Here is a 14028-nt window from a genome sequence, read left to right on the forward strand (position 1 = left end):
AGTTATCTTCATCCTGTTCCACTCAGTTTGTCAGATGTAGGCCTAACATTTTATTGGACGAAAGCATTGGCATGACATAGACTGGGCCCGGCATGGCCAGGTGGTTGAGGCGCTCGACTCCCAATGTGAGGGTCGCGGGTTCGAATCCCCGTCACACCGAACATGCTCGCCCTTTCAGCCGTGGGGGCGTTATAATGTGACGGTCAATCCCACTATTCGTTGGTAAAAGAGTAGCCCAAGTGTTGGCGGTGGGTGGTGATGACTAGCTGCCTTCCCTCTAGTCTTACACTACTGAATTAGGGACGGCTAGCGCAGATAGCCCTCGTGTAGCTTTGCGCGAAATTCAAAAAACAAACAAACAAACAAAACAAACAGACATAGACTATCCACTTTAAATGATATAATTTTTATTGCCTTATTAACATCTCTGTGCATCACATTTCAAATTCAGGCCTTACTCATCACTTCTCCTATTGTATCAATTCGAGCAAAATTGCATAATTTTATGTTACAAAATTCTATCGAGGTTGAAATAGTCATACATATATATATATATTTATTTATTTATTGACTTTTTTAAAGGCTAATTAATTATGTATGAATAATTTTTATAATAATAAATTCATTAGAAGATCGCCTAATGCGTTCTTTCTGTATTTAAGTTATTAATACATATATCGAACGTTTCCGGTAATTCATTGCTCAGAGAGTTATTCCACATTTTTAAGGTTTTTTCAGTAAGACGCCACCTCGATTCGAAATTTTCATATAAAAAATCATCATTACTTTTCATCCCATCGATCTTCTCTAGAAATCTTTTCATCTTGACATTATTTTTCAATTCACTAAATAATACCTCGGTATCAAGAGGTATATTTAAATTTAAAACTTCTTGTTTATTTTTCAGTACATTTAACACGTTTTCCTTTCCAACCTGTCTGCTAACGATTGCAGTAACAATTAAATTGTAAGTAAACGTCATTAAGTTATCACAATAAAGATTTTTTGGTATGCATTTTAGCCACTCTAGAAAGAATTTTTTATCCATATCAAAATAATATTGAATATAGTCGCAACCAGTTATAACATACATTATTTGTATAAATTCAATACGTTCGTCGTCTGTAAACGACTGTAAGACAGGTAATTCTTTAGTAAATTTAACTAAAGTTTTACCGTCGATTACATTGATATTCGAGTTCTCGAGTTCCATAGAAATGATTTTGTTTGAAAAATATTCCATTAATCCAAGTCCAATCATCACCATGTCCGAATCGGGTGACTGCAGAATGACATGCTGTTCCGGTAGCTTCGCGGCCACGTTCCACATAATCGTATCGGCCTCGTCGTGTCTCACGTTTTCTAAGTTACGAACACCACCCGATGAAACTTGCGTTACCGTTCCTATACCCTCTTTGTCAAAATGACCAACACATGTGAAAGTTTGCTCCGAATCAAGTTCGTTTTGCAAGTCGTCGATAAGCACTTCACATATTTCACCAATAAACTGTCGCATGGAATATTTTTCCTTAGTACTGTGATGTTTCATTTTGGGCACCCCTTTTCTTTCACCGTAGTTGTCGAAAACCAGTACAACAGTTGACGCATTTTTCTCATCAAATAACTGATGTACGTAATCTTTCATCGATTTTCCAAGTTTTTCGACTCCTTTTTCCTTCTCAACATTCTGTCTTTCAATTTCACGTTTTGTGTTTAGGATATACTGCATTCCGTCTACAACAACAGCGGGTCTGTTTTGTTCATTCCTCTGTCTTGCTTCTTCTGTAGACAACCATCCAAAGCTTATACCGTTGAAACACATGTCCAAAAAAGACTTGACAAATCCACGCTTTTCTTCTGCCATATTTATGTAACCCTGAAAAGGAAATAAAATAAATGTTAAAGAAATATCCGAGCTTTAATAAAATTTGAGACTGAAACATCAAATAGAATGAAAACGCTGAAACAAATATATAATACTAGCGAACCTGTGGGCCATATTTTTGTAAACGTTTCTATAATACAACCTACTATTTGAACTACTATTTTGCACTTTTTCAGTTTAATGATCATTTCCGGTATAATACAAATTAACGTCTTTAACCAAGTTACGAACAGTAATTAGTAGGCCTAATTACGTACATGGTCTAATGTAAATCAATGTTGATGAGTTACGTGACACACAGACACTGAATCATATTACATAGATATCCTGCATATACCTTTGGTCCAAAAGTAGAAAGTTACTTACAAGTTATGAACTACTGTAGAACTGGTGGTTTACTGAACGAATCCTGTACGAAGTTTGTCTGAAATATCTAGAGATAATTCGGTTATAAAGGCATTGACGGCTACGTCAGGAAAAACCGAAACCAAAACTAAAAGCTGCTTTAGTTCAATTATCCTCAGTCGGCTATCGTGCATGCACGGGTTCTGATCAAAGTACACAGTCAGTCATATAGGAGACAACAGTATTTTTACACAAATTGTTTTACACGATTTGTAAGTTTAAAAACTCTCTACACTATTTGTTATATCCTAAGAGTGTGAAGTGTATTAAACACTACGTTGTGAACATTCGTCAATACAGTATATTCCAGGAACGTTTATTTTATATGTTTCTATGTAGATTTATATATATATATATATGTGTGTGTGTGTGTACACATTACAATTTCGGAATACTTACGAAATTTACTTGAAATAATATTAATAAAAACTAGTTTACTTTTATGGTTTTCAGTCTCATTTTGTTATCGTAGGACCACACGAAAAACAACAACACAACTTTGAACAAAAGGTAAAGTTAATTTGTCTTGTGATTACAAATATTTCTGTTGTTTTAGTTATATCTCTTTAGGTAAAAGCGAGTTTAACCACCGAATACCTACACGAACAATATAAAAAAAAAAAACCTAGTATAAAGGTTATTGATTTTTCTAGCTAATAGAAATGAAAATTCTATCAAGTTCTGAACTTCGACAGTTTTTCTTTTTTTTTTGTAAATTCGCAAGAACTGATAACAATTAAGCATTCGAAAAATGAGCGTTCATTAATCAAACAGACAGCTATACGTGTATTTTAAGTAATTTACACGTATAGCTGAGCCATATTTCTAAAAATAGTAAATCATTTTATTTTTACAAGATCTCATACAAAGGAAATGAAGACGATCTTGATTAATTCTTTTTTGTTTGTGTGTGGGGGATAATCATAAAATAAAAGATGTAAAAATAAATACCATTTATTCAACAACAAAAAAATACATTTTGTTATATTTACCCAGTCATAAAATTCTTTCCCTCTCTTCATTATAATTGTTGCTATTTCAGTTAGTATCATTATTTGGCCGAACGAGTATTATCTGTAATTTCTAATATGCTATTTTTTTCATTTTGCATTATTACTGGTGCTATTATTACCGTCATATATTATAGCTGTTGCTATTTCAGTTAGTATCATTATTTGGCCGAACGAGTATTATCTGTAATTTCTAATATGCTATTTTTTCATTTTGCATTGTTACTGGTGCTATTATTACCGTCATATATTATAGCTGTTGCTATTTCAGTTAGTATCATTAATTGACCGAACGAGTATTATCCGTCATTTCTAATATGCAATTATTTTTTCCATTCGGTATTATTACTGGTGCTGTTATTACCGTCATATATTATAGCTGTTGCTATTTCAGTCAGTATCATGATTTGGCCGAACGAGTATTATCTATAATTTCTAATATGCTATTTTTTTCCATTTTGCATTATTACCGTTCGTAGTGCCCCCCCCCCCTCACCCCCAGTGGCACAGCGGTATGTCTGCGGACTGAGTTTCAATACTCGTGGTTCTTGGTGGGCAGAGCACAGATAGGCCATTGTGTAGCTTTGTACTTAACAACAAACAAAGAAACTGTTCGTAGTGGTTCGTGAATGACTGAAACACAAAAGAAGAAATGCCGTAACAGTTTCGTGTTTTGAAAACCTGTAACTAAATACTACTGATCTTGTAACAAAACATGTTAGCGAAAAATATTACTTTGTCCAGAAAAAACAATTTGGTAAAATCAAGCTCAGAAGGAACAGTGAATCAAAGTTCACACAAGTTTTTACAGGTTGTGTGAAATCAAGCTCAGAAAGAACAGTGAATCAAAGTTCACACAAGTTTTTACATGTTTTGTAAAATAAAGCTCAGAAGGAACAGTGAATCAAAGTTCACACAAGTTTTTTACAGGTTGTGTGAAATCAAGCTCAGAAGGAACAGTGAATCGAAGTTCACACAAGTTTTTACACATTGTGTAAAATAAAGCTCAGAAGGAACAGTGAATCAAAATTCACACAAGTTTTTACAGGTTGTGTGAAATCAAGCTCAGAAGGAACAGTAAATCAAAGTTCACACAAGTTTTTACAGGTTGTGTGAAATCAAGCTCAGAAGGAACAGTAAATCAAAGTTCACACAAGTTTTTACAGGTTGTGAGCAGTAAAACTTTTGTTTACTTTATTCACAACGTTTCACCAGGTGATGATGCCAAGTGACCTGGTGAAACGTTGGGAATAAAGTAAACCCAAGAGCAGTACGTTGCTGTAAGAACTGGATTTTCTTGGTACAAAACCAAAACAAGTAATATTTAAGTTGTTGTGTTGAAATGAAGCTACACGGAATGTAGCTGCACTTGTTTAGAAAGTAACTGAACTTGTGATAGCCCCCCCCCTGCATTGTGCTTATCAATAGCCAAGTATAACCTTATGGGGGGTAAAATAATTAATATATATATATATATTTAACAGACAGTACCTTCTATTGTGGAGGAACCACAGAAGAACTACATAAAGGGTGTCTAGATATTTTTAGGGTAGTAGTAATATTCACCTTTCAAAAACAAAGAGACGTCTACCGTTGATTAACTAAAAGGCTCCTTCATTGATTTACTTGTAAACTGTAAAAAAAAACATATGCAGTCGATTAACCAGTTTGCACATTTTAAGAAACAATATTATTATTTTTTCACAAAGAAACATGTTAAAATATTACATTATGTACTTTTATCTTGTTATCTGATTGCAGCGTTCATCTTACCTTCATCTGAATTATACGTTTTTATTTGGCAATCAAGCAGCTACTCACTCGGTCAAGAATCTTCAACTGGCGCCATTGTTTTAAGTTATTGTAAAACTGAGCATTTAGAACCGTAATTATGATTCTTTCTGCAACTACATACATTCATGATGTTAAGAAGGTAATGTTCAACACACCAATAGTAACAATTTACTGCAAGTTATGACTTACCTGTATATCTGATTCTGTCTTGAAGGAATCGCGTCTGGAGTTGATCTGGAACACTTACGAAACGATTATTAAAAACTACATATTAAAACCTCGGTAAAGCAACCCATAACTACTGCTTACGTCACATATTTTATCGCGTACAGGGACTGATCAAAGTGCCATGTTCTAGCATGTACATCCAGTTGTGACGTCACAACGTCTGGTCGGTAGCATTTCTATACTATCTGTCGGAGATTTCATCATATTAGGAAGCAGTGATATGAATGAGATTTCTATAAGGTTGAGTGAGATTAGAAGGAGTTATATTTTAGTGCAGATATTACGTTGCAATACAGATCTTTGCTAGAATTTAATTGTGAATTCTCAAACGAAAATGTAAAATCGCTCCGTTCAAGAACGACTTTAAGTCCAATGGCGGACTGGCCAGCCGGAAAACCAAGCAAATTCCCAGTAGTTCCCATCCATCGGCTGCAGGACGATGCCTCTTTTGGAAAGTTAAATGTTTTCCGATGTTCTCTTTCTCTGATTCTTTACTGTTTCTACAACCACAGTATTGTTTTGCGGTAAAATGATACACTTAGCAAGACCTAATTCATAACTAAATCAGTGAATCACCTGTTGAAAATCTGCGCTAGTATCTCGAAACGTTGTCCATAAACTTCCTAGACAGATGCACTCTGTCAACAATGCGTTTAAAGACATAAACTTGTATACAGTTGTTTGTTCGTAAGTATTTAGTATTTAATAATACAGTAGGTCTCATTCAGTCATGTATGTATTAATATAAACTTGTAACATTGTTTATGCAGTTTTTCAAAGTTCTGCAGTAATAATAATTGTTATATATATTGTGAAGTTAGTCTGAAACAGTGAATTTTATTCAATTAAGCAAAATGTTTCGGTAAGAGAAGCACATATAAATAATACGGTTGCGTTTGTCTGTCCGGAACTTTTCTCCAAATTTCTCGATCAAACGCTACAAATGTCATATCGTTAGTAAGGTCTTTGTCCGAGGAGACCGGATTGCATGTTGGCTTTTCCATTTATAATAATCTTACCTGGTTTTTGCTTAGCCAAACCTTTTAATGCAAACGAGTATGCTACACGATGGCACAATGTCCTTGTCATCACGTGACGACTGGCTTTGATTTCAACTTTCGTTTTTTATTTGCAAAATATTTCACACAAAGAACATTTAACCCGCGTATAATTTCCTAAAAAAGTTAACATTACACTAAGTACAATTTCTATGGGCTTTCACGACTTATTTAGGTCTAAAATACACATGTGCAGCTCATACGCAGCTCGTTCAAAACCATATGCTTATCACTTTGTGAACACGCATCCAAACGTTTCTGCATATTCAGCTAAGTTTACCTTCATTACAAATTTACATTTACTTTACTTTGTAATAATGTAGCTTCGGTTCGTTTTATAGACTGCTATAAACACCTTTTAGCTACTTTTCTTTATTACGGGTTTTATTCTTCGTTATTGTGAGTTTCTTTGTTTCAATTCGTAAAAACCGTGTCATACAATGAAAGCTCGTAACTATTTTATACTCTTTACACTAGTATAAATACCATTACTTTACTTTAGGTGTAATTTTATTAAAGAAAGTTAATTATAAGTGAATTCGTTTGTCTGACCACATGAAATTTATTCAAATAGAGCAAGATTTATAGATCTAACACATAATACCTGCAAGAAAGCGTAGCTTAAATGTCGTACGTGAAAATGATAAAATAAGGAACATTCAAGTGAAGGGCATGAAAATTACCGCAAATGTTTTACGGGTCGCGGCTAGTGTAAAATTAAATTACAACTGATTGTGTAAAGCAACTAGTCCTAAGCGTCACTCTTCAGAACTTCAATAGGCCTTGTAAATTTTAGGTTACATCAGGAGGAAAACAAAGTTGAGTGCTTGATTGGTAGTCTGTGTGACATTACATCACAATAAGATTCGCAATAAGTACTAGCAAACCTTTCTTTACAGTCAGTCACCAATTCCTTTCATCCAGTACTAGAGTACATAGTTGAGTTGAACACTGAGTGACAACCAAGGGATTGGAGTGCCAGGTGCTGATCCCTCATGTGGAGACTGGCTGCATTGCTTGAGTTAGAAAAAGAGTTATTTGACCAATTTTTACACGTCGCCTTCTGGTTGTATACTGCCTTGGTGATTCCCAGTCTTTTGCTTTTCGTAGCTACATCGTATAGTATTTTGTTGTCTTGCAACTACACTTGTTCTGAATATCAATGAACACCTTTTTTTGTTGTAATTTTTGCTTTACTAATGCAGAGGAAATCCTAATAGTAGAATTGTATTACATTGGACATAGTGGCTTCTTTTGTAAGCTTTTTAGTATCCTCTTTTAGCTTTATTCTGCATTTCCTAGCACATTTATCCAGATGATGTTCTTACCATGCAGTTGCTTTGCTTTATGCTATCTATCAAAGGTCCAACTACTCTGAAATTTATGCAAGACTATCTGTTAGTTGTTCACATCATAAGTATTATGTTGATGATACTGTTTATTAGCAGTTCATTACATTCAGCAAATCCAGATGAGATCTTACTGTATAGGTTCCAGTTCTATTCTTTTTTTGCAAGTGGAAATCTTAAATGCTCCACAAGCCTTACCTAAAATGATATTTCTCTGCAATATGTTGAATAACCAACCAGTTCTCTTGCTACCTGTGGCTATAATGACAGGTGATTGTACACCACGGTATTTAAATGGATGCTGACATTTAGGAACTGGAATGTCCTTATTCATTTTAAAATAGCACTGCCTTAATGATCGAATGCATTGTTTCTACATTCCAAGACCATAATGAAATATATGATTCCTAAGCACCTTTGATGCCCTATCATAGTATTGAGGCTCATGAGGTGTAAAAGGGCGTTGATGGGGGCAAATAAAATGCATACTATGACTAATTTTAAGCATGTGTCTTGTATTGTTCAATCTTATCTAGCTGTGGATGGAGTGGATAAGATCTTGGTAAAACATAAGCAGGTGACATTATTTTGCTCTGTTTCCTTTTATTGTGCCGATGTCTTTGTTGGCCCTTATCATGGTTTTAATGTCACTAGCAAGGTTGAGTTTTCTGTCAAAGGCTACCCCTAGATGCATTTCAGTGTTTATGCTGGAAGGATGGCCTTAGCCACAAAGGACAGTAAATGTTATTGACTGTGCAGAGCATGGCAATTTCATGATGAATGACCATTCCTGCATGAATTGGTCACCCTGCTGATGGAAAGTTGCATCTTGTTTTAGCTTTCACTTTTGACAGATCCTCTTCTGTACACCAAAATATTGTCTACAAAGGTTAGCACATAGCATCTTTATGGATTATCAAGGTCTCTGGTGTAGATGTTAAAAAAGAATTGGCGAAAGTGGTGATCTTTGAGGTATACTAGTATTCAATTTGATACTGCCAGATACCATACTTTATGATGCAATTTTTTGGTAGTTTGTGTATCTACAGGACGGATGTTTTACACATGTTACATTGATGTAATGTCTGAGCATTTTGTTAGCAGAACTTTACTGTAGACATCATCCAGATATAATTCTACTGTCAAAGTATTCTGGCTAGCTTCAAAACTATCTCATGTATCAGCTGCAAATTTAGAAACATTAGTCTAGGTTTCTCTTTCTCATGATAACCACCCAGTGATGAAGTAAGCAATGATTAAGTTTGATAGGAAAACCTTCTAGTTACGGCTTTCTCTGTGATCTTAACAATGATGTTTTATAGGGTGATAATTCAACAACCTTTAAGACAAGAGTGATCCATCATGGGTCTGGTTAAGGATTTGATAAAAACATGATGCTACCCTTTGCCCAGCTGCTTTGATACTCTGACACTAATTTCAACAGAGTGGTTTCTGTAAGTTTCTTAAAGGTGGGGATATGCACATGATTTAGACCCTTTTTATAAATGTAGTTATTGCCCTAAATTTTTTTATCATAGTTTAACACTATTCTGGCTATATTGTGGAGAACAGAATGTAAATCTTTGTCATTAATGTTTTCACCCACATCCAGGTGGAACATCAATCATTGAAGTCACCAACTACTAGATACATAGGTTTGTTTTCAGAGAGGAATCTCTCATCTTGAACATGATGTGCTGTATTACCATTTCATGTACACATTGGTGTTTTGGATATGTGAAGTAGCTTTGGGTGATTTACCTGAATGATTTGTTGCTTGAAATGGTGATCGTTCCATTGAAAGGTGTTATAAAGTACATAGTGGATGTTGCTACCATGATAAACTGATATTGGTATCACTGAAAGGTGTTATAAAGTACATAGTGGGTGCTACTACCATGATAAACTGATATTGGTATCACTGAAAGGTGTTATAAAGTACATAGTGGATGCTGCTACCATGATAAACTAATATTGTTATCACCGAAAGGTGTTATAAAGTACATAGTGGGTGCTACTACCACAATAAACTGATATTGTTATCACTGAAAGGTGTTATAAAGTACATAGTGGATGTTGCTACCATTATAAACTGATAATGTTATCACTGAAAGGTGTAAATCAGTTTATCATGGTAGCAGCATCCACTATGTACTTTAAATATCAGTTTATCATGGTAGTAGCATCCACTATGTACTTTATAACACCTTTCAGTGATAACAATATCAGTTTATCATAGTAGCAGCATCCACTATGTACTTTATAACACCTTTCAGTGATAACAATATCAGTTTATCATGGTAGTAGCATCCACTATGTACTTTATAACACCTTTCAGTGATAACAATATCAGTTTATCACGGTAGCAGCATCCACTATGTACTTTATAACACCTTTCAGTGATAACATTGTTATCACTGAAAGGTGTTATAAAGTACATAGTGGATGCTGCTACCATGTTAAAGTGCTATGGTATCCCACTTTCTGGTTCAGCATGTGGTATGAAGTTAAAATTAGGATCTAATAATTTAGTTTATTCAAATAGTATGATGTTATAGAATTCAAAGAGGTTCTAAATGCACTGTTTTCCTTCACTCCCACCTACCATTTTGCAGTAACTTATCATAATGTGACACCTGTAATTTTTGTACATGTATTATTTACCAGCTCTGTGTTTAAACATTGATTTCTTTTATTTTCTGCTGGGCATTTTAGATCCCCCACTGAGTGAATGATGTCCATTGCACCAGTTTGTGGTTGTTTTTTTTTAATTTATCATTGTTTGTAGACAACACTTTATGTACTCGCTGTTCAGAAGTTCTGTACCCAGCCTGCTCACCGTTAATAAAACTTATAAGTGGCTTTGGACCAATTATAATGGGGCTGATATTTTAGAGGTATACGTGTGGTATAACTAGGTGTCTTCATACTGTTTTCACCCTCTTGTAACAGGGTGTCGAGAAGCGTCTTCTCTACTTCATGATCTGTCAACATATCCAGAATATGTGTGGCTCTATCTGGTTCAGTTTGTAGGTCTAAGTAGTGCTGAATTTCGATGTCATTTTCCAGAGGTTCATTTACCCTAGCGTTGCACGCAACAAGACTCCTCGTGGACTGATTTTACCCACAGATTAGTTCCTATTTCAGAGTTGATGTACTGAATAGAAACCCAACTTAACTCTAACATAAGATGACATCATATTTACCCTAGTGTTGCACGCAACAAGACTCCTCGTGGACTGATTTTACCGACAGATTAGTTCCTATCTCAGAGTTGATGTACTGAATAGAAACCCAACTTAACTCTAACATAAGATGACATCATATTTGTTGTAAATTATTATCAGTATTATTGTGTTGTAACACTAACAATCGACAAATAGATTGTATTTTGTTTATATAACACATTTGTTATACAATGTAATAAAGATGTATACTATTAAAATATACTAAAATGAAATAAGAGGGATAAGTAAAGAATATATAGACAACAATACAAAAATTAACAACTAAAACCAGAATTTTAAGTTCACGTCATATTATTAAATCATCTGTTCTTTCCAGCGACTTTTGAAATAATAGAGGCTACGAAGACACCATATATAAAGCTATTTGACGTCATAACAATTGAAGGGAGACAATTGTAGAAGTATGTGTAACACTTATGTCTGGTGAGGAAACAGCAACGGAATTAAAATGTAAGCTGTTGACTTACTAGTGCCATTTCAGTAAAAATATCTTTTCACACAGTGTTAATGTTTATTGTAGTTCATAAAAAGTTGCAAAGACACGTGATTAAGCCTTAGTGAAAGCGCCTCAGTTACAACACGTTCACTCTTGTAGAGTATGACGTGGTATGCATATTTAATGTAGTGCATAAGAAAATCATGTAACGTAATAATGCCCGTATCTCCAGTGACTCGGCCTTAAGTCTGACGTCTTATACATCAAAAACTGGGTTCGATACCGGCGATGGACAGAGAAATAGCCCATTGTGTAACATTGTGCTTAACAACAAACAAACAAAGCAAGACAGTAAACTATATAGCATCATTTGAGATATATTATAGTCCAAGAAATGTTTTTCTTATTCTTTCTGTTGGGAGAACAGGGCATTAGGTTTTCTTGATAGCAATAAAACCTTAGAATTATTATACCAGTGTAATATGTTCGGTGTGTTTATTACGGCTGTAAAAAATGTCAATTTTGTTTACATTATTTATGAATTACCGCCTGTTAAATGGTATTAATTTGTTGTACTATTGTCTATGAATTCTCCGCTCTAATGCCACTAACGTTCTACGCACATGGTGCAGGCATATTTTGAATAACTGTAATAGTTGTCCTTTAATCAAAATTTCATACATCTCACCAAATACTCTGTCTGTGAATAGGTGGTCACATGCCATAAAAAAGATTAGTCTTCGTAACTGGAGATTATTATAGTTGCTACATAGAATTTATTCAACAGACATCAACGATTTGAACACACCTGAAGATGGGATTTTTAATCTCTGGTTTACATCTTCAACTTCATTAAGTTCCTTTTTCTCCCACATTATAAAATAGGCAATAACTGAATGTAGAACATTTGCTCTGAAAAGTGGAATGGAGTGAACACACCCTGTAATATACTCAACGGTATTTTCTGGATACGTTGCTAGACTCTGATACCCAATGATATAAATATGATCCCAATTTGTTAGGCCTTTCTTTGCATGAAGGATGAGATTGAATAGTCAAAATTTAGTAGTATCTGTGTCACTATATGCTGAAAATGGAGGCGCAGTCCTACCACTGAGGCATTTTTGGTTGGCAGAACAAAATTTTGGTGCAGGTAGGTACTTGTTGTCTCTTTTCAGCTTTTAGGTTGTCATGGCTAAAGTTAAAAGTAAAACAATTCTAGGTTATCGTGGTTGAAGTTAGAGGTAAGACAATTCTAGGTGATCATGGTTTAAGTTAAAAGCAAGACAATTCTAGGTTATCATGGCTGAAGTTAAAGATAAGACAATTCTAGATGATCATGGTTGAAGTTAAAGATAAGACAATTCTAGATGATCGTGGTTGAAGTTAAAGATAAGACAATTCTAGATGATCATGGCTGAAGTTAAAGATAAAACAATTCTAGGTGATCATGGCTGAAGTGAAAGATAAGAAAATTCCAAATGATCATGGCTGAAGTTAAAGATAAAACAATTCTAGAACTAGATTGGACTTTGAATTACTTTTACTGTATATTTTAAAAGAAGTCGCCAACGAAAGAACAACGTTATAACAATATATTAAGTGAGTACCTGTTAGGCCTACCGGTACTTTGGTTGCGTCAAGTATAAAACAGATAAGTGTCAAGCTTTCGATTGTTGTCTGGTGATATCAATGATGTAGTGACTTATGTATTATCTGCATGGCAAGGACCACAATTAAAGAGTCGAGATTGTAAAGAAGAAGAAGAAGAACACCACCAACAACAAAAAACTACACACACACACATTCAACGTGAATTTAGTCCAATAATATATACTTTAATAGAAACAAAGTTACAAATGCTTAGCCTATAGAACAGCAGAAAGAGAGTAGATCTAAGGCGTTAAGTAGATTTATAAAAAAGTATTTTCCTGTTGAGAAAGCCAGTAACTGACGTTGCTTTTGTAATATGAGGCTACCCCGTGATGAATCCCCTTAGTAACTCTTAAACAGGTAATAGAACACACTTCGTACGACTTTGCGTTTTTCTTCTTATTTCTTTTTTATAAAAGTTTAGTAATCAGTATAGAAGGTTTATATATGGGATGTGTGATTTTATTACTGAACGAAAATGAAACGTGTGCCATCTGTCAGAAGTGAGTCCTAAGTTTCGGGAGCCAACCGTTTTGAAGACTCGATTACACTCCCTAAGTCTCATCTATTGAAGGTCCTTGTTGTTCTTTGTGTCCTAACTTAGTGGTTATATGCCCTGTTTGATTAGTTCAGTACGGGAAACAAAAGTAAACGTGTTTGTTTCAATAGTTGTTCTCCGACCACGAATGATGACGGCTGATGTTATGTCACTGCATAAGTCAAAGTCAGTTTATTTGTTATGTTCGATGATAATTAATCTCTAACCACGAATGATGACGGCTGATGTTATGTCACTGCATAAGTCAAAGTCAGTTTATTTGTTATGTTCGATGATAATTAATCTCTAACCACGAATGATGACGGCTGATGTTATGTCACTGCATAAGTCAAAGTCAGTTTATTTTTTATGTTCAATGATAATTAATCTCTAACCACGAATGATGACGGCTGATGTTATGGCA

At 34.6% G+C, this 14028-nt stretch overlaps 2 protein-coding genes across 5 annotated transcripts in view; one reads left to right on the forward strand and one right to left on the reverse strand.

Moving 5' to 3' along the window:
• LOC111088165 (multiple epidermal growth factor-like domains protein 6) overlaps positions 1-11394 on the forward strand; it is a 115838-nt gene extending 104444 nt beyond the window's left edge. The window contains exon 4 of the mRNA XM_022397351.1: positions 11294-11394. Coding sequence (XP_022253059.1) covers positions 11294-11376 — 83 coding nt within the window. The 3' untranslated portion in view covers positions 11377-11394. The remainder of the gene's footprint in view (positions 1-11293) is intronic.
• Positions 391-5359, reverse strand: LOC111088164. Of its 4 annotated transcripts, XM_022397347.1 has the most exons (3): positions 5284-5359; positions 4867-4933; positions 391-1876 (listed from the first exon to the last, which is right to left on the reverse strand). In XM_022397347.1, the coding sequence occupies exon 3, from the start codon at positions 1862-1864 to the stop codon at positions 638-640; it is 1227 nt and encodes a 408-aa protein (XP_022253055.1). In that variant the 5' UTR covers positions 1865-1876; positions 4867-4933; positions 5284-5359; the 3' UTR covers positions 391-637. The 4 variants fall into 4 exon arrangements, with proteins under 4 accessions (XP_022253055.1, XP_022253057.1, XP_022253054.1 ...); XM_022397349.1 differs by lacking the exon at positions 4867-4933 and having other exon boundaries at positions 5284-5344; XM_022397346.1 differs by lacking the exons at positions 4867-4933; positions 5284-5359 and adding an exon at positions 2252-2508.
• Positions 11395-14028: the final 2634 nt, after the last annotated feature.

Source organism: Limulus polyphemus, unplaced genomic scaffold, assembly GCF_000517525.1.
Source record: "Limulus polyphemus unplaced genomic scaffold, Limulus_polyphemus-2.1.2 Scaffold3233, whole genome shotgun sequence".
NCBI lineage: Eukaryota > Metazoa > Arthropoda > Merostomata > Xiphosura > Limulidae > Limulus > Limulus polyphemus.

Coding starts and splice junctions, on each gene's coding strand:
- LOC111088164 (XM_022397347.1), bottom strand. CDS start 1,864: ATGGCAGAAGAAAAGCGTGGATTTGTCAAGTCTTTTTTGGACATGTGT.